Source organism: Sphaeramia orbicularis, chromosome 16 (genome assembly GCF_902148855.1).
Source record: "Sphaeramia orbicularis chromosome 16, fSphaOr1.1, whole genome shotgun sequence".
Lineage (NCBI taxonomy): Eukaryota > Metazoa > Chordata > Actinopteri > Kurtiformes > Apogonidae > Sphaeramia > Sphaeramia orbicularis.
The window spans coordinates 46,331,323-46,354,044 of record NC_043972.1 but is presented as its reverse complement, the minus strand read 5'-3'; the positions used below and the strand labels follow the sequence as shown (position 1 = coordinate 46,354,044).

The 22,722-nt window shown below is 35.8% G+C and overlaps 1 protein-coding gene across 2 annotated transcripts; it reads left to right on the top strand.

Annotated features, from left to right (window-relative positions):
• Positions 1–9,057: 9,057 nt before the first annotated feature.
• LOC115436093 (sialic acid-binding Ig-like lectin 13) lies at positions 9,058–21,681 on the top strand. 2 transcript variants are annotated; one of them, XM_030158818.1, is made up of 8 exons: positions 9,058–9,084; positions 12,375–12,489; positions 13,449–13,844; positions 13,962–14,255; positions 16,880–17,155; positions 21,028–21,130; positions 21,215–21,339; positions 21,563–21,681. In XM_030158818.1, the coding sequence occupies exons 2-7, from the start codon at positions 12,429–12,431 to the stop codon at positions 21,333–21,335; spliced, it is 1,251 nt and encodes a 416-aa protein (XP_030014678.1). In that variant the 5' UTR covers positions 9,058–9,084; positions 12,375–12,428; the 3' UTR covers positions 21,336–21,339; positions 21,563–21,681. The 2 variants fall into 2 exon arrangements, with proteins under 2 accessions (XP_030014678.1, XP_030014677.1); XM_030158817.1 differs by lacking the exon at positions 9,058–9,084 and having other exon boundaries at positions 12,270–12,489.
• The last annotated feature ends 1,041 nt before the right edge of the window (positions 21,682–22,722 follow it).

Sequence of the window (22,722 nt, the reverse complement as noted above, 5' to 3'; positions counted from 1 at the left end):
TTTTTGTCTTCATTTTGTGATTCTGAATCTTGTGCTCCTACATGATTAGTAAACTAACTTAAACTGAGGCAAACCTAGTTTTTCAAATACGGGGGAACTGGAGAATAAAGCTACAACAGCGTATTAGGGCCACATAAGAAAACAAAAACACTTGTCACTACGAGTATAAAGTCATAAAATATTGATATAAAACCCTAATTTTATGATAAAGTCGAATACAAAAAGAATCACAGTGCTATGAGAATAAAGTCGTAGTTATAAAAAAAATAAAAACGTCATTCATTTATGAGATTAAAGTTGTCATATTCTGACAATAAAGCCATAATATTACAAGAATAATGTCGTAATTTAAAAACAGGTGGGAAAAATATCAAAATTTACCAGAATAAAGTCGTACCCTGCTGGTCCACAGCAGTAGTATCTGTGTTGTATAAAGTACTTGATATTAATTAGACGTAAATCTCCTCAGTACCAGTAGATCCTGCATTTATTCACTGGGGTCAGTACACGATCTACTGTAAATGAACTGTGGATCAGCTGGTTCTCTGCCTAGTTTTCAATTCAAATTTATCAGATTTTATTTATATAGCACCAAATCATAACAAAAGTTATCTCATGACACTTTACATATAGTCAGTTTTACCCCTGGTTGTCAGTAATGATGAAACCATGTATATTTGTTTCAGGTAAAAATAGCGATGATCCCCTACACCCTGGATGTCAGGTTACACGATTTCTGACCACATGTCGAAGTTCGTGGATCACTTGTTCTTTGGTAGCTCGTACAGATCCATGTCCAGTCCAATTGTCCTTAATTTCATTTCATATTTCACATTTTTCCCAGTCTCGCTGTGTTTACTGCTATACTCCGTCATGTTAAGCAGGTTGGTTTTTGCCACTCAGTCTGACTTAGAGGGGCGTGGCCCAGGGGGGCCTGAATCTCTTGCATTACGGTGAACAATTTTGAAGTGCCATCCACCATAAACAAACCATGTGTTTACAAACAGAGTCGGGAGGTAACTCGGGCATCATCAGAATTTTGTTGCGACGTGCATTGTGGGAAGCGAATGCTCGCCTGACAGCAGCAGCACGACCATATGATATTATATGGATGAAAAAAAACACAACGCGGAAATGGCTGAAACTTGGAAACGGCTGGAGGAATATGCATAGAGGGAAGGGAGCTCCTGCCGTTTCCGTGTCATGTCTGTTCCAGCTGTTGCTGCCAGACAGCGGAACGAACCGGCGTTTCCCACAATGCACATCGCGACAAAATTCCGAAGATGTCCGAGTTGCCCCCTGGCTCTGTTTGTCAACACATGGTCTGTTTATGGTGAATGGCACTTCAAAATTGTTCACCGTAATGCAAGATATTCAGGTGAGTGATCACAGAAAGACTTACAGATTCGTGATATTTAGGCTATGGCTGAGGTTTTACAGATTTGATGAAAAATTGGTCATGAAAGTCTCCCGCACCTTTAACATTACCTGCAGTCAGTGTTACTTTTGTCACAGTCATTTATTTTGAAAAATCTCCACACTGCTGACATTACTCCTCTGCCGCGTACCTGCTGCACCTAACTGGGAATGTCACACTGCCATAAGTGGTATCAGTGCAGTTGTATCAGAGTATTTTTACGAGTACGAGTACAAGTGCATACGCTGAGTATCGGACCCGATACAATATCGGTGCATCCCTAATTATAATGCATACATAAATTCAATTACATCTGTAAATTATCGACATAAACCAAACAAACCTCCAAATAAAGTTTGTACTTTAGTAATATTATGTTAACTTTAAACTCTCACCAACAATATAGAATAATGACAATAATTGATATTCCAGTTTCACCTCCAACAAGTAAAATAGAGGTACCCACGACATGGCAACATGGGGGTCAGTGGGTAGCATTTGTCCTTCATAGTAAGAAGGTCCTGGGTTTAATTCCAACACCAGTCGATGGGGGTGGGACCTTTCTGTGTGAAGTTTGCATGTTGTCAGTGTGGGTGGGTAATTCTCATATATTTCTGGTAACAGTCTGACCAATCATTTTATTCAGTCCGAATATAATGATTGGCCAGGCTTCGTGTCTGTCACCTGTTGCCGTGTCCCACATCAATTGTGGAATCTGATTCCATTGACCCATTTCACTCAAATATCAAGGTTATTGTCATTAACGAAAACTAACGAAATGATGAAAACTAGAATTGTAAAACCATTTTTGTTAACTGAAACAAATAAAAACTATAATTAAAAGAAAAAAACGATAACTGAAACTGTATTGTGTGTTTACAAAACTAACTAAAAGATGTAAAAATTACAGATAAAATTCCCTTCGTTTTTGTCTTTGTCAATGTTGGATTGATATGAAATTGATTTATTTCACTCTAGCAGTTATCTCTGCTGTCACCATATGACTCTTGATGGTCCATCACTTGTGGTTTCCAGTTGTCTTCTGGTCCCCTCTGGTACCTGGAAACATGGAGACTAAAATTGGGAGAAAGCAGCAGAGTCCTGTATGGGATTTATCTGAATATGACGGAGAAGAGAAAAGATATGACAAAACTAAAATTAATACTAAAACTAAACTAAAACTAAGCATTTAGAAAAAAAATGAAAACTAATAAAAACTGGCTAACCTGCTCTAAAAATGAATTAAAACTAACTGAATCTGAGAAAAAAAAAGTCAAAACTAAATAAAACTAAACTAGAATGAAAAATCCAAAACTATTAGAACCTTGTCAAATACACAGTGCCGAGGGAGAAAAAAAAACAGATTTATTAACAGAAACAACAACCAAGGGGAACAAACAGAAAAAACAGATTGCAGTAGTCAGAGTCCGGTGAATGAAGGATGGTGATAGGTGATAAAGTCTGGGTTTTTGTAGGTGATGAGGTGCACTGAAGACAACGATCCAGCTCTGCACACACAGACCAGACCCTTAAACACAGGGTCTGCTAATGATAAAGGAGTCGCAGCTGTGCAGCAGGTGAATGATAGTGTCAGATTGTTGAGGGAGGGGTCCGGACCGTGACACCTCTGTTTCCCACCATGTGCGTCAGGGGAGGAGGGAAGTCCAATCCGATCCAACTTTATTTGTAAAGCACTTTAAAACAACTGCAGTGGACCAAAGGGCTGTACAGAAGAATAATTAAAACCAAAATAGAAGAATAAAATACAGAATTGATTAAAAAACATAGAAACTGTACAAAAAAGGAAAAAAGTGCTATACGGAAGAATAAATTAAACCCAAATAAAATAATAAAATACAAGAATAGATTAAAAAGCCATGCAATTAAAAACAACAAAATAGATAAATAAGAACAATAAACCACTACCAAATAAAAACAATAGAATAAAGACAATACCTTCAAACATCTCACATGGTTTCAAAAGCCAAGGAGAAAAGAAGGGTTTTAAGAAGGGATTTAAAAAAAGTGCCAGAGGTCAGGCAGGGGGAAGCGGGCAGGACTTTGGAGGGAGGCAGGTTGTTCACGTTCATATTTTACCTACAGGGTGGGGAAGCAAAATTTACAATATTTTGAGGCAGGGATTGAAAGACAGTGTATGACCAATTAGTTTATTGAAAGTCATGAGAATTTATTTGCCACAAGAAAATTTACATAATAGAAAATGTTTTTATTCTGTGTCCTCCTTCTTTCTCAATAACTGTCTTCACACGCTTCCTGAAACTTGTGCAAGTGTTCCTCAAATATTCGGGTGACAACTTCTCCCATTTTTCTTTAATAGTATCTTCCAGACTTTCTCGTAATAGTTTTGCTCAAAGTCATTCTCTTCTTTCCATTATAAACAGTCTTTATGGACACTCCAACTATTTTTGAAATCTCCTTTGATGTGACGAGTACATTCAGCAAATCACACACTCTTTGACGTTTGCTTTCCTGATTACTCATATGGGCAAAAGTTTCTGAAAAGGTATGGATAATAGTGTTAGGTATGATTATGACATCAATATATGTTTTGTTTCAAAACAATTGACGTAGTGCCTGCTGAGAAAAAACAACTAAATGTTCTTGTAAATTTTGCTTCCCCACCCTGTAAGTGCTGTGACATGGCAATTACCCTCCACTTCCAGGCAGCTCCACAGCTCTCATCAATCAAACCTGGACTGATCAGTAGTGATGTTAAGAAGCTCGAAGCAAACGCTCAACTCCGTGCTGAGCTTTCAATACAGAAGTATCGCAACAAGATGTTTCGATGCCTCGCTTCATCAGGCGAAATAATCACGTGACTCCCCAAACGAAGCTTTGTTTCATCACACGTGTATTGGCTATCACCGGTGATGTGTCACAAGGTTATCATCGTTAACGAAATGACGAAAACTAGAATTTTACGGAAGCGTAAAAACTGAACTGAAATAAATAAAAACTATAATTAAAAGAAAAAAAAACAATAACTAACTGAAACTGTATTGTGTGCTTACAAAACTAACCAAAAAGATTAAAAATTATGGATAAAATTCGTTTTCATCTTTGTCAATGTCGGATTGATATGAAATCGATTTATTTCCCTCAAACAATTTTAGCTGCTGGCACCATATGATATTTAAAAAACAAAAACTAATAAAAATGAGCAAACCTACTCTAAAAACTTATTAAAATGAACTGAATTAGAGAAAAAAAAAGTCAAAACTAAATAAAACTAAACTATAATGAAAAATCCAAAACTATTAGAACCTTGATGTGTCACTCCAGCTTTGAATGAAGGACGGGGTTGTCAAATTCAAAAACCTGATAAAAGGACACAATCTGTCAAAAGGTTGTGGTTTTTTAAGAAGAAGAGAGTTTTGCTTGGATTACATAGTTTCATTGATCTGAACAAGGGAGAGTGAGGTTTAAGGTCAGATTAGTAGAACATTAGATTAACTTGCACTGGGACAAAGTCTTTCACACACTGCACACACTGGTTTATAAACCTGCATACACAAACTGTCATCAGTCACTAGTTGCACAAGCATTTCACTTTTTTTATTTTGTAAATATATTTACCTCCGCCAAGGAGGTTATGTTTTTGCCAGGGTTTGTTTGTCTGTTTGTCTGTCCGTTAGTGTGCAACATAACTCAAAAAGTTATGGACAGATTTTGATGAAATTTTCAGGGTTTGTTGAAAATGGGATAAGGAAGAAATGATTAAATTTTGGTGGTGATCGGGGGTGGGGGGCCCACGGGGGGGCCCATTTCCAACAAACCCTGAAAATTTCATCAAAATCTGTCCATAACTTTTTGAGTTATGTTGCACACTAACAGACAGACAAACAGACAGACAGACAAACAACAAACAAACCCTGGCAAAAACATAACCTCCTTGGCGTGGGGGGGCCCACAGGGGGGGCCACTGATCAGCCTTGGCGGAGGTCTGCGCTTTCCAAGTGCTTCTAGTTTTGTATTTGTATCACTCTTACAAAAACATATCTAAAACATGCAGTATTATATGATGGCACAATCACACAAGTATATGATTATTTTCTATAAAAGAAAAAAATTAAGCATTTCAGAATACACATACTGTCGATCCTTTATTGTTCAACACATCAGTGCTTTACTGTTTCACAACCCTGTGCCCTTTGTTTAATGTGACTGCAATGTGTAATTTTATCCAGCAGATGTCATCACATTTAATTGTTTCAAATGCTTCAAAACACTGAACCTTTTCAACACAATTGCTTCAGATTGATTCAGTGGTTCAGAAAGCTTCAGTTTCTCCATCACTACTGATCAGAAATCAGTTCCCAGGGAGTCAAACAGACGCTGCATCAGTAGATCTGGGTCTGTCCCTTGTATGAATGGAAGGGTTGATGGGTTGGACTTACTACAAATTAGGGTATGGTCTGCTGTAGGGGTGGCCAGTGGGATTCAGGGGGTAGCCATGGCAACCCCTGGCCACCCATCTAGTAACGCCCCTGTTTCTTTTCCAGTGTTTATTGAGTCTTCTTATTAATTAACTAAACAGTCCTTAGGTGTTTAACCCATAAAGACCCACTGCTACTTTTGTGTCAGGTCCCAAATATATTTTTCTCTCCATCCAACCTTTCTTATGTGATTTAGCACCATTTATGATTAATAAATAATTAATAAATTATAAATATGATTAACCCATAAAGACCCAAAAAGCCACCGGTGTCACAAACCATCTACTTATATAAACTGTTTAATACCTGTTGATCCACTATTCCTATCAATACATGTCAATAATTGGTCTAAAATACAGTTTGTCATTTTCTCATGGTCATCAGATATGACCCATTTGGACGTTCAGAGGCTCCGTAGTGAACATGGAAACACCTTCATCTTCCATAACATTGATTCACCAGTAAAACTCATGGAGTTGGATCAGTGACAGTGGATGGAGACGCTGGGTTTATATTCAGTTAATGATAGATTTTGTTGAAAAAGTCATTTTGTCTTCAGTTTTCTCTGTTTTTGATATAATAACCCTCAGCTTTAATCTGAGCTTTTATGAACATCTACATAATCAGTGAATTAAATATAGAAAAATACACAATTATCACAAAAAGAAGCACAAATACAGAGCCTAATATTATAATAAATGGTGATAAATCACTTAAGAAAGGTTAAGATAAAGAGAAAAATTCATCTGTGAACTGCCACAAAAGTAGCACTGGGTCTTTATGGGTTAATAAAGTATCTATCTGTCTGTCTGTCTGTCTGTCTATCATCTGTATTTTGCGTTTCTTCAATAAAAATCAAATGTTTTCCCATAATTAATTTACTGATCACGTAGATGCTCATAAAAGCTCAGATTAAAGTTAATTGTCAATGTCAGAAACAGAGACTTTTTCAACAAAATCTCTCATTAACTGACCATAAACCCAGTGCGTCCGTCCACTGTCATTGGTCCAACTCAATGGGTTTTACTGGTGAATCAATATTGTAGAAGATGATGGTGTTTCCGCGGTAACTACGGAGTCTCTGAATATCCAAATGGGTCATATCTGATGACCATGAAAAGATGATAAGCTGTATTTTACTCAGGTATTTTCATGGATTGATTGGATTAGTGGATTAGAAGTTATTAAATATTTTATATCGGTAAATGATTTTGGTTGCCAGTGGTTGTTTGCGTCTTTATGGGTTAAGTGTGTAAACTTTAAACCACTAAACCTCCACAGAGCAGGTTAAAGTGGTCACTGGAATTATGAGAATGTAAATTTTTACAAATGCATGTAGGTACCTATAAATAAATATAAATAAATAAATGCATTTTTCAAAATAACATTTAAGCAAAAAATGAACACAAAGCTTTTCTAACTTCATGTTCATTAAAATTAAAAACAAGTTTTACAGAATGGTGTTTAAAATGATATATCCATTGTAAACACAACATGTCATCAAAACGGAGGCGCTGTGTGTCCAGAATATACACACAATCATTCAATAAAAGTTAACTCATTAGTTCCTTTTCCATTGACCCTAAAATTGCATGAATATAATGTGCGCATAAAAATTTACCTAAAGGAAAAAAGGACAATTTAGCCAAAACTCTTGTTTTTCGTTTAAAAGTTTTTGCGCTGGTAAGAAGTGGCGTAGCGCAATTGGTATATCACACAAAACTGCAATGGAAAGACCTTTTTCCACACTAGAGTCACCTAAATAAAAAAACAGATGTTGACGGACGTTACAACAAGCGAAGAAGGAAAGTTTTAAAAGAAACATGGTGCGGAATGTGTGGACACACCAGGAAACTGAATCATTTTTAATTTAGTATGAGATAGAGGGGTAATATATAATAATAATGAATATATCTGTAAACCAACACGATATTTACGTTCATCGCCATGTTTATGGGATGACTTCTCATGTCATCTCGCAATAATAAATAAACAAATCACATTTGTGATTTAATGGAAAAACGGACATTAGGCACTTCTGGTTTTTCATTTAGTAAATATTGGTAAAGTTTTGCGCATACGTCCAATGGAAAAGCGACTATTATCTCTATTTCAAATATCTTGAGGCGTATGTTTTGGTTTATTTAATGAAACCAATTTTTACAGACAGACAGTTGTGGTTAAGAGGTTATACTAACAAAATGACTTTGGTGCACAATGTTTAACGAAGTCCATTGTTTTACCAAGTTAGTGTTTAGCATTAGCTCACCACCTCTGACCATCATGCACCCATAGTTCCACCCCTTTTGTCCAAATATGGTCACTTCTAAAAAAAAAAAAAAAGAAAAAAAAAGAAAAATCACACAACCGACTTCAAAATGTCCAAAGGGTACTGCCACAGCTCCCCCATCCTGTGATCATATACAGTCGATGGTTTCAGTCCTGGCTCTTCCACAGCTTGATTCAAACAATGATAATCTCTGCTTTTGTTTGAGGTTTAATATTATTGTGGAATAAGAAGAGTGGACTGTCAGTCTTTTCAGAGGTCTACTTTGTAAATCTTTATTGGAATATAAATTAAATATCAGCTAATTCATTCTAATGTGCTCTAAGCCTGACGTATATACAGTTGTTTAAATGAGCCCCATCAGCTACAACGTTAAAAATAAACACAAATTCATCATTAATTACAGTATGGTAATGTGTTATTTTTAAAAAGTGGACCATTCTACCATTTTTATTGTTCTGGTGTTTGAACTACATTCTGAATGAAGGACTTTTGACACTCATTTTGACACTAGCATTTCTTCTTCTTCACACATTTCCTCATTTCTGCAAGCAATATTTAGAAAGACCAGTGTTTACATTTTAAATCGGGAAGTTACATGTTGCTCTAAGGTAGCATGATAAAGTTGTTAACACTGGTCATTTACAACATTAAGGAGAAAAAAAAACAATGTCAAGGTTTTAAATATGAAAGAATACGAAGAATAAGTCACAAGGAAATTAAAAAAAAAAAAAAAAAGCTCAGTGGATTATTAAAGATGATGGAGTTTGTTCACCTTGAGCTGAGTAAAAAAAAAAGAAAAATCACCCTTATGTAAGATCCTTACAACATAAAAGGCGGAAACCTAATTTAGTCAGAACTGGCAATGTTACCACATTATTGTCAGGCAATAGGAGGACTGTGAAGAAGAAGAAGAAGAAGAGGTAAAACACCAGTTCATACATTTTTACCTTTGATTTCTAGAGGTAGGAATTATGCTTTTTATTATGATTTTTCCTAAATAATATTAAATGAACAAATGTTAAGTTTAAACCAATGGTTTGGCCAGTCTAATGGATTATGAATACTGCGTTAAACACCAGCCAGGCACTGGTACAAATAATAGATTTTGAAGTATTAAGATCTTTTGGAGCTGTTCTACTAAAGGTTGTGTTTACTAGATTTTATAATGAATGCACATACAGACTTTGTTTTTTGTTTTATATTACAGAGTATAGTTAGAGATAAATAAATGCACAGTCATGTTGTCCCTGTGTCTGCGTGGGTCCTCTACACGTACTCCAGCTTCCTCCCACCATCCACAGACATGCACTGATCGGTTGAACTGGTGATATGTCCAGGGTGTACCCCACTTTCGCCCATAAATAGCTGGGATAGGCTCTAGCAACCCCCCTGACCCTAGTGAGGATAAAGCAGGTTCAGAAAATGAATGAATGACTGTACAGTCTTCACTGAATTCCTCTTAAAATGTACAACATAATACTACTCACAACAGAAATTTGCTGTAAATTTACACTTTAGATTGTGTTTTGGGGAAAAATGTATCCACTTATGTAGTGTGACTTTATTTCTTTAAATCACAGGTGTCAAACATGTGGCCCGGGGGCCAAAACCGGCCCGCCAAACGGTCCAATCCAGCCCCTGGAATGAATCTGTGAAATGCAAAAGTTACAGTGAAATTACACTTAAGATATTAAAATGATTTTAGGTCAATTCAATCTAAAGTGGGTCAGACCAGTAAAATACTATCATAATAACCTATAAATAATGACAAATGCAATTTTTTTCCTCTTTGTTTCAGTTTTAAAAAAAGTCAAAATTACACAAACATGTTTACATTTACAGACTAGCCTTTTCAAAAAATGTGAACAACCTGAAATGTCTTAACAGTACTCTAATTTTACCAATATTCTGCCTGTTACTTATTGTTTTGTGTATTTGTAGATCCATTGTGATCTGTAAGTTATAATGCACATGTCTAAATTATAAACTAAGGTGTAATATTGTTAAAATTGCTCTTATTTTTAAAAGAATTTTCAGGTTCATATTTGTTCATGTTATGTTCAAGTAGGGAAGTAACAATATGAAAATTTCATATCACGGTTATTGTGACCAAAATTATCACGGTTATCATTATTATCACGGTATTATTGAAATTGTGTTCAAAATGTTCAAAAAGTACTGATACACACACTGAAATAATTTAACCAAGTTGTATTTTAAAAAATAAATAAATAAATAAAATAATAGGCACTTTCTGTTGCCAGAAACATTCAGATATTAACCCTTAGTGGTCTGAGCCTTTTTTGGCTGTTTGTCAGTACCTTTGATTTTGCCTTTATATACTATATAAACAAATGTTTACTATGCCCATGTTTGGTATCTTTTTTTTTCAGCACAACTTCATCTATATCATTTGCCTATTATTTTTTCACTTTAACCTACTATATCAACACAAAAGGCCAGAAAACACAAAAAATATATAAATTCCAATTTGAAAAATGTAAATAATTTATTGCATAAATAACACACAGATGTTTAATAAACTTTTTCAAAGACTTTAAAAGTGAATATTGGTTCCAAATATTAGGAAAAATAAAATTAAAATTTGTTATAAATTAAAACTATACTCAAATATTTGACATAAAAGCAGATATTTACATAGGTGTTTTCTCCCCTAAAAGTGTGGTAATCAAACACGGTTATCATGATAATTAGAATTTAAAAGGTAATACTAACCATCTGTAATTTTACCGTGGTTTATCGTTATACCGGTAATTGTTACATCCCTATGTTCAAGTACTGTTCATAGATGTAAACATTTTCATACGGAATAACTTCTTTTCACTCAAAAACATAGAGCAAACTTTGGAGTTGACATTATTTATAAGTTGTTATCCCATTATTTATATTATTTTACTGGTCTGGCCCACTTTATAAAATATTAGGCTGTATGTGGCCCCTGATTTGAAATGAGTTTGACACCCCTGCTTTAAATCATGGACCCATCCATGTCTTTATTCCAGAAGTGATTGTACCAAACTGATTCTCCAGTACCGCTCTATTTCAGCCTGTTTATAGTGGAGCTGGATAAACAGTACAGCTGTTGTCCAGCAGAGGGCTCTGTGGATACTTATGGAGCAAACCTCTCCTTGTCAGTGCTTTCCTGTCTGTGTCATCTTAAACTTGCAGACTCACTCCACAGACATTTCACTTGTTTCCACTTCTGCTTTTTGTAGTAAATTTAGTACTGTAAAGTTGTGTAGGATTGTATCAGTTTACAGAACGACACTATATAGCATTAATCTAACAGAATACTGTAGAGATGACATACTGTACGTACAAGGCTTATGTTGTGTATAAGCAGTAGACGATGTTAGAATAGCCACATCTCTATGAAAAGCAACTCACTACTTCCTATATCTTATCTGGAATATATTCTACAGAATAACATGCATTTAGATCCATCCCCTACTGCAGGGGTGTCAAACTCATTTTAGTTCAGGGGCCACATTCAGCTAAATTTGATCTGAAGTGGGCCAAACCAGTAAAATAATAAAACATATATAACAATTTAACATAATAGTATATAAATAATGTCGACTCCAAACTTTTCTCTATGTCTTAGAGCAAAAAAAGTAAATTTACATTATACAAAGATTTACATTTACAAACTATCCTTTCAAAAGATGTGAATAACATGAACAAACTGAAAAAAATAGTGTAATTTTAACAATATTAAGCCTCGGTTTATGATTTACACATGTACATTATAACTTACAGATCACAGTGGATCTACAAACACACAAACCATTTAGTAACAGGCAGAATATTGTTTAAATTGTACTTACTTCTCTTAAGACATTTCAGGTTGTTCATATTTGTTCAGGTTATTCAAATTTTTTGTGAAATTATACTTTGTTTTAGTGTAAATACATGAAAATATTTACATTCACAAAGAGAAACACTTGGAGTTGTCATTATTTATTTGTTATTATGATAGTATTTTACTGGTCCTGCCCACTTGAAATTGAATTGGTCTGAATGAGGAACCTGAACTAAAAGGATTGTTAATATCAGTGTAATTTTTGCATTTCACAAATTCATTCCAAGTGCCGGACTGGACCCCTTGGCAGGCCGGATTTGGCCCCCGGGCCGCATGTTTGACACCTGTGCCCTACTGTTTGGTCAAAATTTGTTGCACATTTCTCAGGGTTTTATTGTTACTGAGGACGAGCAGGCGACCTTCTTTAACATCAGGGTCAAGATGTTTGTTCTCATCTGGTCGATTCTGCTCTGCTTGGTGACAGCCAGCAGTGCTGACCCAGGTAGGCATTTTTATGTAATAAGTCATTATGTTACACACACACAAAACACAATAAAAGCTGACACTCGTTTTCATCATAATCCTCCTTTGGTTTATGAAGAAATAAGCTCTAAATGTAAAATGTCAGGAGGTAACTTTTGTTATGATTTGGTACTATATAAATAACATTTGATTTGATTTAATATTTTAAAATGAAACTGAAATTGACAAGTATTTATGTTCTGAATCCAAAATTTTATCATTAACTCATAAAGACCCACTGTTACTTTAGTGTCAGTTCCCAAATGAATTTTTCTTTATATTTAACTTTTCTTAAGTGATTTATCACCAGTTATTGTAGTAATATCCTCCTTATTTTGCATTTTATTCAGTGTAAATCATGTATTTTTCTATGTTTAATTCACTGATCATGTAAATGTTCGTTAAAGCTCAGATTAAAGTTGAGGGTTATTACATCAGAAACAGAAAACTGAAGGACAATTGTCTTTTTCAGTCCAATCTCTCATTAACTAAACATAAACCCAGTGTGTCCATCCACTGTCATTGATCCAACTCCATGGGTTTTACTGGTGAATCAATGTTGTAGAAGATAACAGTGTTTCCATGGTAACTACGGAGCCTCTAAACATCCAAATGGGTCATATCTGATGACCATGAAAAGATGACAAAATGTATTTACAACACTTATCGACATGTATTGATAGGATTAGCAGATCAACAGGGATTAAACAGTTTAGATCAGTAGATGGTTTTGGTCACGAGTGGCTGTTTGGGTCTTTATGGGTTAATAGGAGTGAATAAATTGAAAAAAATAAAGTAAAAATTAAAATTTGTTGCATAGTCTTGTAAATCCTCTGAAATTCCCTCTTGACACTGTTTAAATAAAGGTACAGTCTCCCTTATTCAACAGTTATTAATATTTAATGGTCTGTGCATTCTTTATCCTCTGTGGATTAACAGGTGCATCTGCAATGACAGAACTGCAGTGTTTCTTTGGATTCTGTATTTCACTCAGTGAAGGAGAAATAACAGCAGATGCTGGACTCTGTGCTGTCATTCACTGCTCTTTCACCTTTGCCCCTGATTTCGAGGTCTCAAGTGCAGCATGGTACAAATGTAATCAGTCTGAAATTGCGTGTCGTGAAATATTTCACTCTAAGAAAAACAAAGTTCAACTCCACTTCAGAGGTCGAGTATCACTGTTGGAGCCTGATCTCAATCAAAGAAACTGCAGCATCATCATCAATGACCTGGACCAGTCTGATTCTGGAACATATCAGTTAAGAGTTAATGGTTCGAGGAACAAGGGGCCTTATGAGTTCACATTTAAACCCAAAGCGTCTGTCTCTGTTAAAGGTACACAGATCTTCATTCCTCTACTGTTACAGAACAACTGATGGTTACTTTTTTATGTGATCAATGACCATCAGGATGTCCATCCTCTGACCTAACGTAACTACTGTCACCCATCAGCCCTGACCCAGAAGCCCACAGTGGAGGTTCCTGCTCTGACTGAGGGACAACAGACCACACTGACCTGCACCGCTCCTGGTCTCTGCTCTGAATCTGATCCAAACATCACCTGGACATGGAGACGATCTGCAGAGGATGACTCTTACATCACAGGAAACATCACCACCACTCATGGACACAACTCCTCTTTGACCTTTACCCCTTCAGCCAAATACCACAGCACTGAGGTCACCTGTAAGGTCAACTTCAGAGGCAACAAGAGCACACAGGAGACGGTGACGCTGAATGTGACCTGTGAGTAACACCTCGTATGGTGTCTCTGAAGACATGTTCTCACGTTTTTCTGAAACCAAACTGTCAAATGTTCTAACATGTAATGTCTCTTTCAAAAAAGAAATTGGGAATATGAATGTAAAAAGAAGAGAAAAGAAAAGACAAGACAAGAGAAAAGAAAGAAGAGAAGAAGAGAAAATAAAAGAGAAAAGAAAAGAGAAGAGACAAGAAAAGAGAAGAGAAAAGAAAAGAGAAGAGAAGAAAAGAAGAGAAAAGAGAAGAAAAGAGAACAGAAGAGAAGATGAAACTATATTGATTAAGGCAAAATAAACTTGTACATGCAGCATAAAGATAGGGCAAAAAGTCTAACAATATAATAATACTACTACTACTAACATTATTATTATTATTATTATTATTATTAGTAGTAGTAGTAGTAGTAATAATAATAATAATAATACTTTGAGGCTGAATACATATTTAAGTAAGACCCAGACCTGCAGAATGGACTGAAACCACCATCCAGACTGAGACCGGATCAGTTACTACAACTAACTTTTATATTGTACGAATGGGAACAGATAAGATTTAGTAAAGCCAGTGCTGTTATGGATTCTGCATATCAGTCCACATCTTTATCAATTGTCTTTTTCATTTTTGTCATCACATTTCTGTGTAGAAGAAAGGAGGCTGGCACAGGTCTTCACCATTAACACAACTAAATGATCATCTACGTCTAAAGACAGGATAGAAAACTCCACTGTTAAACAACTTTCATTGTTTCTTCACTGCATAACTATCAGAAAACACATGAAGTGTCCTTTGTAATATTGTAATAACAGTGAAAATCATTATATAGTCGTGGAAAATATATTAGACTATCAAAAGTCATCAAAAAAACAAACAAAAAAAAAACAGTGGTTATGCAATCAAATACTAACTCGTGTGTGTCATGTGACTAAAACAGACAGAAAAGAAAACATGGAATGCCTAAATGCCATAGCTGTTGATGGAAGAACTTATTTATTATCAAGAAAACATGGAAAATGGTTAAATATCTGCTCTGAAATGAAACTCTTATGAGCTATTTTTGTTGTTATCATTACATTTGTCCAAACAAATAATAATAATAATAATAATGTATTTTATTTGTACAGCGCTTTTCATAGAACTCAAATGTACTTTTAGTTCTACCAGGCAATAAAATGAACAAGAAACTGAAGAAAACAAGGGTGGTCTTATAATTTTTTTCCACGACTGTATGTCAGGACAGATTTCAGAGTTGAACAGCAAGACTCAGACTCATGAGTCTGTTAAATTCCATGTTGCTGCTCCTGTTTGCTTCTGCAGGATGGAACTGGACCATCCACATTCTACTACAGATGAATGCCTCATACAACCCCTCTGACCCTTGAACATGGGTGGTCTTATTGAATTTGTCTGATTCCTTTTATGAATATGAAAAACCTTCAGTTTCAGTCTGTAGGATGACAGTGGATCAGCCTCATCTCTTATCTGCACTGGGACCACACACTTTAAGGACATATGACAAGGTTCAAGGTTTGAGTTGGATTTTAGTGACATTAAGGGCAAAAATTCAAGTTCTTGGTTATGGACTGAAAATATATCAGTTTAGGGTCAAATTTTCTAAGGAATTTGAATCTGAAATCATTTATGCAAAATCTCTGGTTAAATTGGCTTCATCATTGACAGAGCAAGTCAAAATCTAACAAATTGGTGGGCAGTTTCAAAAACAAATATGAAAATTTGGTTGTAAAAAAAAAACTTGATCTCACTTTAGAAAAGTAAATGGGCCTAAATAATATAAACTAATTGTAGCCCATGTAGGTGGGCATAACTGACTAAATTTTGGAGGCTAGATATTAAAAACTGAGTGAATGCAAGTTTTTTTTTTTTTTTTTACAGTGGTATGTATTTTTTTTTACAAACTAAAAACTGATGGGGGTAGGGTTAGTAAAAGTAATGATTTGACTTATCTAATATTAGAATATACTTAATTGTTGGGTAATGCTTTATTCACAATGGAAAAAGAAAGAGAATGGTGTATAATACATACAGATTTATGATCATATCAACTCTACATAAAGAATTATAAATCAAATTCTTACCTAGAAGCCAAAAAATCCAAACAAAATTGTCACAGGACGTCTTCTGAGGAACTGGCTGATATGACGTCATTGACTTTGAACTGAAATCACTGAAACTGATTCTCATTCAAAAGGGCAGACCATAAGCTCTTCTTCTAAGGTTCAGAGGAAGCAAGTTCAATGAAAATTTGAAAGCAGCGACAGGATTAATATGGGTTTTCAAATTATTTGTCACTGAAAAAGGGTAATTTTTGCCCACTTTTCAGCAAACATCATGCAAAAAGTCACACGAGGACAAGTCATACACATTTTTTGATGTTATATTCTGAAACTACACAATTTTTCCAATAAATTCAACACAGGACACTGCATGAAAGGTATACATTTTTTCCACAATATTTTTTTCATAATAATGTCACAATAATGATACTCAAAGTTTCAACCTTGTTATATGTTGATATTACTGTGATTATAAGTTGAGTTCTGTAAAAGTTTACATATTTGCAGTAACGTTGGGATTCATGTCTGTGTTTTCAGGGCCCCCAGTGATCCTAAACAGCTCTGGTTGTATAAATCAGTCAGAGGTCCTGACCTGTGTGTGCATCAGTCAGAGCATTCCTTTACCCACCATCAGATGGCCGTTATTGGACAAACACAGTAACTACTCGCTGGCGTACACTGTGTCAAAGTACACCACCAACAGCACCGTCATCCTACCTGTAAAAGAGCTCAGCAGCACAGATGTCCAGTGTGTCAGCACCAACGACCTTGGGAAAGTAAAGAAGAACCTCATCATCAGAACATCAGAGAAAAGTACTTTCAAAACACACAGAAAACCAGTTACTGACATGAACATAATAGAAGAAATCACTGATGCAATAGATAATAAGAAATATACAATAGGAGTATTTCTTGATTTAAAAAAAGCATCTGATATGTTCAATCACAACATTTTAATTTCAAAATTATTTTCATATGGTATGAGAGGAGTTGTTTTAGATTGGTTAACAAGTTATTTACACAACAGACAACAGTATGTACAGTTTGCTGGGAAATTGTCTAATTGTTTTAAAATTGAATGTGGAGTTCCACAAGGCTCTGTTCTGGGGCCAAAATTGTTTATTTTATATATTAATGATATATGTGATATATCAAAGATAATGCAGTTTATTTTGTTCACAGATGATACAAGCTTTCTTTGTTCAGGAGATGATTTAAAAACGTTAGTACAGAAAATAGAGAATGAGATGGTTCAACTCAAAAAATGGTTTGATATGAACAAATTATCTGTGAATTGGAATAAAACTAAGTTTATGGTGTTCACAAATAGAAAAAAGGAAGAACATGTTTCTTTGTCTATTAATGGGGATACGATTGAGAAGGTTTCAGAAATTCGTTTTTTTGGGTGTAATAGTGGACGATAAATTAACATGGAAGCCACATAATGCTTATGTAAAAAAAAAAAAAAAAAAAGGTGTCTAAAAATATTTCTGTATTGAGTAAAGCAAAATATGTGTTGGATTATAAAGCAATGAGAATTTCATATTGTTCACTTATTCTGCCATATCTGATTTATTGTACTGAAGTATGGGGCAACACATATAAGTAACACAAAGCCATTGATTTTTGACAGAAAAGAGCAATAAGAATCATGTATAATGTTAATTTCAGGGAACATACAAATGAGTTGTTTATTAAATCAGGATTGTTTAGGTTTAAAGAGTTAGCTGAATTAAGGATATTGCTGATTGTGTTTAGAGCAAGAAACAGACTTTTGCTGCAAATTTGCAGAGATTATTTGTTTCCGTATCACAGGATGAAGAACATAGGAGGTTTCATTTTAAAGGTCCCGTATTATGCTATTTTTCAGTCACGTCATATAGGTCTCAGAAGCCCAAAAACATAGTATTTTAGTTTGTTCGCCCCAAAATCATCCTTTTTTCGGAGTTTCAGCGGTCGAAAAAGTCGCTCTCACCAGCCCTCCTCAGAACAGGCTGTTTATGGGCCTGCTTCCGAGTATGCAAATGAACGCATCTGTCCACGCCCACTCCCCCTCCCCTCTCTGGGAGAGGACGCGGCTTCCGCTAACGGTACTACGCGCTAATGTTGACTGAAGCCATGGCTCTCTCGTCTACAATACACATGTCTCAGACAGAACGTCTTTCCAAACACTGGCTTTCTTTGCCTTGAGGCGTGATTGAGCCCCGACGGAAAACGGCGGTGTTGTGTCGGGTTCGTGGACCTGACACGGAAAGACGCCTGCCGCCACTAATGCAGGCAGCTACTAACAAGCTTGATGCTAACTATACTGATGCCAACCACAAAAGGCCCGTGTTCAAAGTAGTTCTGTTGGATGTCTCTTGATATTACCAGCTCTTGCATGTTAACGGGGACGCAAACGTTAGCAGCAGTAACCGAGCTATGTTAGCTGCCATGCTAACGTTAGACGTACACATTAACAACCACCCGCTTATCCGTAATGTAGGGTTATGCAGTAAAGATACAAAAAATGATAAGAACTTACATCTCCCACACTTGTACTTGGGTCACGAAGCGTTGGTACTGCGTCCTTCTTGATTCGGAGTCTTTGTGCTAAGCCGGAGCTGTATGGGCCTATGTTAAAAAAACACTCGTCTGTGAAATGCCGGGCACACACATTCAAGCGTTTGGGAATGTTGTTTGGTCCATGAGCATCAAAGATATAATCCAGCCACTTTTTATGGAGAGGCTCGGAAGTGGGGAGCAAAAATAAACTATCGTGTTGGTGTGTGCAGCCAACAACACCACAATTTGCGTGTCTCGCCTTCGCCATGTTTGTTGTCCAAGAGGTACTTTGCCAGGGCGGGGCTCGCTTTGCCAGGGTGGGGGCACAGTCAGGGGGAGGAGTTAAATCCGCTTATGTCGTCATAAACGGAGCCAACTCAAACTCGGCCGTTTGAGCAGGCATTTTCACCAACTGTGGTGTAGCTAGGCAGGGAGGAAACAGACCGTTTTCAAATTCCAACCTCATAATGAGGATACTGCAACACACACTACTATAAGAAAACTGTCACAAAGTGAGATTTGCATAATACGGGACCTTTAAACAGGAAAGGGTTCGGACTAATGTAAAGCAAATGTGTATTTCTGTTGTGGGTGTCAGAATGTGGAATTCTTTGGCAATGGAAGAGAAGAGCTGTACAAATATTTTCAGTTTAAGAGGTTATATAAGGAAAGAATAGAGAAGCTTATAAAAGCATGTAATGAAATAATTTATGGATGTTGGTTTTGTTTTATTTGTACTGACTATTGCGTAATCTGTTTACTGTAATAGCTGTGATGGCAACCTATCTGATGGAAGCAGATGTTTCAAGAAAGGGGCAGGTTTGATAAGTTTTCTTCATCCTGCTCCTTTCCAATCATTTAGAGTGGAATGAATGAATAAAAATGGAAAAAAAACAAAAAAACAAAAGAAAAAAATCTGCAATAACAAGTGGTGCCAGGCACAACAAACCCCGCCCCTCGCATGTTTTATAGCTTATTTTGGCATGGATCCAGCTGATGTCATCATGTCTATACGTGTGCTAATGTTAGCATATCAATTGCCTCTATATATGCGCCAAGTCTGAAGTAAATTGAAACAAATTGCTGTTTTTATAGCCATGTGAAATTTCACCCATTATAAACAAATGGGAGAAAAAAAAGATTTAAAAAATCCATAAACACTTTTTACTTTGACCCACTTTTGCCAAAATGTAATGACATCTATTCTGGGTCACTGGCAATCTATCAACCCAATTTGGTATGAATTCAACCAATAGTTTTGCTGCTACAGACATTTGAAATTTCTCCATTTATAAGTAAATGGAAAAAAAAAAAAAAAGATTTTAAAAATTCATAAAAAATTGAAACTTTGACCTACTTTTCCCAAAATGTATTGAGATCTAGTCTGGGTCACTGGTAATCTATAAACCTAATTTGGTATGAATTCAACCAATTGTTTTGCTTCTACAGTATTAACAAACAAAGATATGATATGTTGATATGTTTGATGGAAAGGTTGAGTGTGAAATATTTAGTGTTGTCCAGTGGTGAAATTTCAGATTCAATCCCACTGAATACTCCTTCACCTCCGATATAGAGCCTGTTTACATTCACACCAACACTTTGATCGTTATCCGATTTCTGAAGTTATCAGATTATTAGTGACCATGTAAACAGGATAATCTGATCTGTTCTATCAAATAACAACAGTAATCTGATTACAAGAAATCAGATTAACACACCTGGAGTTCTCCTCAATACTCCAATGTCTTCCTGCATGTAAACAGGGTAATCTGATCTATTTCATTCTTTTACGTCTGCGCATGTATAAACACAATTAAAATCGTAGAAAATAGAAGTTATGTAGTCAAACGTGAGTGGGAGACAATGAACCTAGTGAATTTATACTCAGTCCAAGACAAAGGATCATCACAGAAAAAGTCAAATGAGTCTTCACAGTCTGTTATCATGGATGATGGGACCTGAAAGGGTCTTTAGCGTTGAAATGCTGTTATATAACATCAACATTACTGTTTTCACAGTAGATTAACCTTCCATACACTTAATTAATTAAATGTATGGAAGGAAAAGCATTTGTCAATAATGGAAGTGTGGTAATACTTTTCAACTGTTTGCTGTATTGTCTATATTGTGCTGTTCAGGTTTTGCGCAGGAGAATGGAGGCTTTTCAGCGATTCCTTTGACCGTCACTGTTGTTTCTCTAATTGTGAACATCCTTCTCATCGTCTGCCTCATATTCCTTTGGTATGTTACTACAGCTCCATTCTATACTGCAGATCCCACAGTGCAGACTACCAACACATGCTGACCCCTTATTTTTCTCCAAAGGAACTCAAGAAAAAAGATGAAGCAAAATCAAGAAGACCAAACTTATTTGACTGTAAATATAAGAGACATTTCTTCTGATTATGAAGTTATCACCCGGCGAGTGTCAGCTTCTGTGGACTGAAGAGGTACGACTGGACACACTATTAGGACTGATAATGACTATTGGTTCATGGGAAAGAGTTCATAATCATATTATATTATTTATTCCAAGATGGCGTCACATGAGTGGTCATGAGTTGGAGCAGTTCTCTTTTGTGATTTCCTTTCTTTTGTATTTTTTACTAGATGTCTGTATTTTTCTGTTTTTTCTTGAACTTCACTAAATGAGCTGAATTTGTGTTTCAACAGGTTTGACTCTGTCCTGACTCCGGCCCCCACCCTCTCATGTCCCTCCTCTCACCCCTCCACACTGTAAAAATGATAACTAATAATTGTTGATTTCATTAATGTTTTCAAATTGAACTGACTCAGAAATAAAGCTTTCCATTTACAACCTACAAAAACTTGACTGCCCAGTAAATTTCTCTCATTGGTGTCCTAACTAAGATTTTCTAAACAGCACAACAAAGATGATCAACTTTTGAGTAGATTTTTTGAGTCAAGTTGAGAACCAGTGGAAAACCCCATAGATGACTGACGTGCGCATGCACACATGGTCTGAATGTTACTGGCACCAGACCTTGGGGAAATCTGGACCGGCAGCAAAGGTTACACAGGCAAGGGTGCACTGTGTAGCCAATAAAATGAGAGTGTGTGGACTGTGGATTAAAAAGAGAGAGAACCAAAAGTTAGCGTGTTGTTCCAGTCACCGCTCATTTAATATTTGAAAAAAACTTCATAAAATTCAGTTACATTTTCATCATGTCAGCTATTTAAAAGCTTTTTTGGTTTAAAGTTCACTATCCACATTTATACAAAAGTATATTACACAAACAAAATCAATGTAAAAAAACTAATTAAGCAATAAACCATGTCAAACCTAAAGTAAATTAAGTGCACATGAGCTCAAAATAATTTAAATTATATTCCACTTAAACAAGAATTGACTCAATTATAATATGAAACTGCACAGAAATAAAATTACCCAAAACGTACATTTACTGAACTCAAATACTTACGTTCACTCCCATTTCAACAAATACAATACAATAACACTCGTACTATGTGGATATGATGATTACAAAGTCTGTCTGCAACATTTACACAACACTGTCTTTAACTTGCACTTAAATGTCTGACAAAATGGCGTGACAACAACGGGATGACGAGTGACTGAATGTTACACTCATACTTAACTGTCTGATAAGATGGCCGACAATGGTCAGTTAAAGAGCGGCTGAAAGTGAAACTAACTTGCATACGGCAAATCATTTACTCACGGCTAACTGGCTTTAACTCACAAACAATGTTTACAAAACGTTTCCTTATGTTACCTCAAGGTAATATCTGTAAATTACCCTTACAAAAACACTGTGGCTAACAGAAACTCACGGAGGTAATTGTACAAG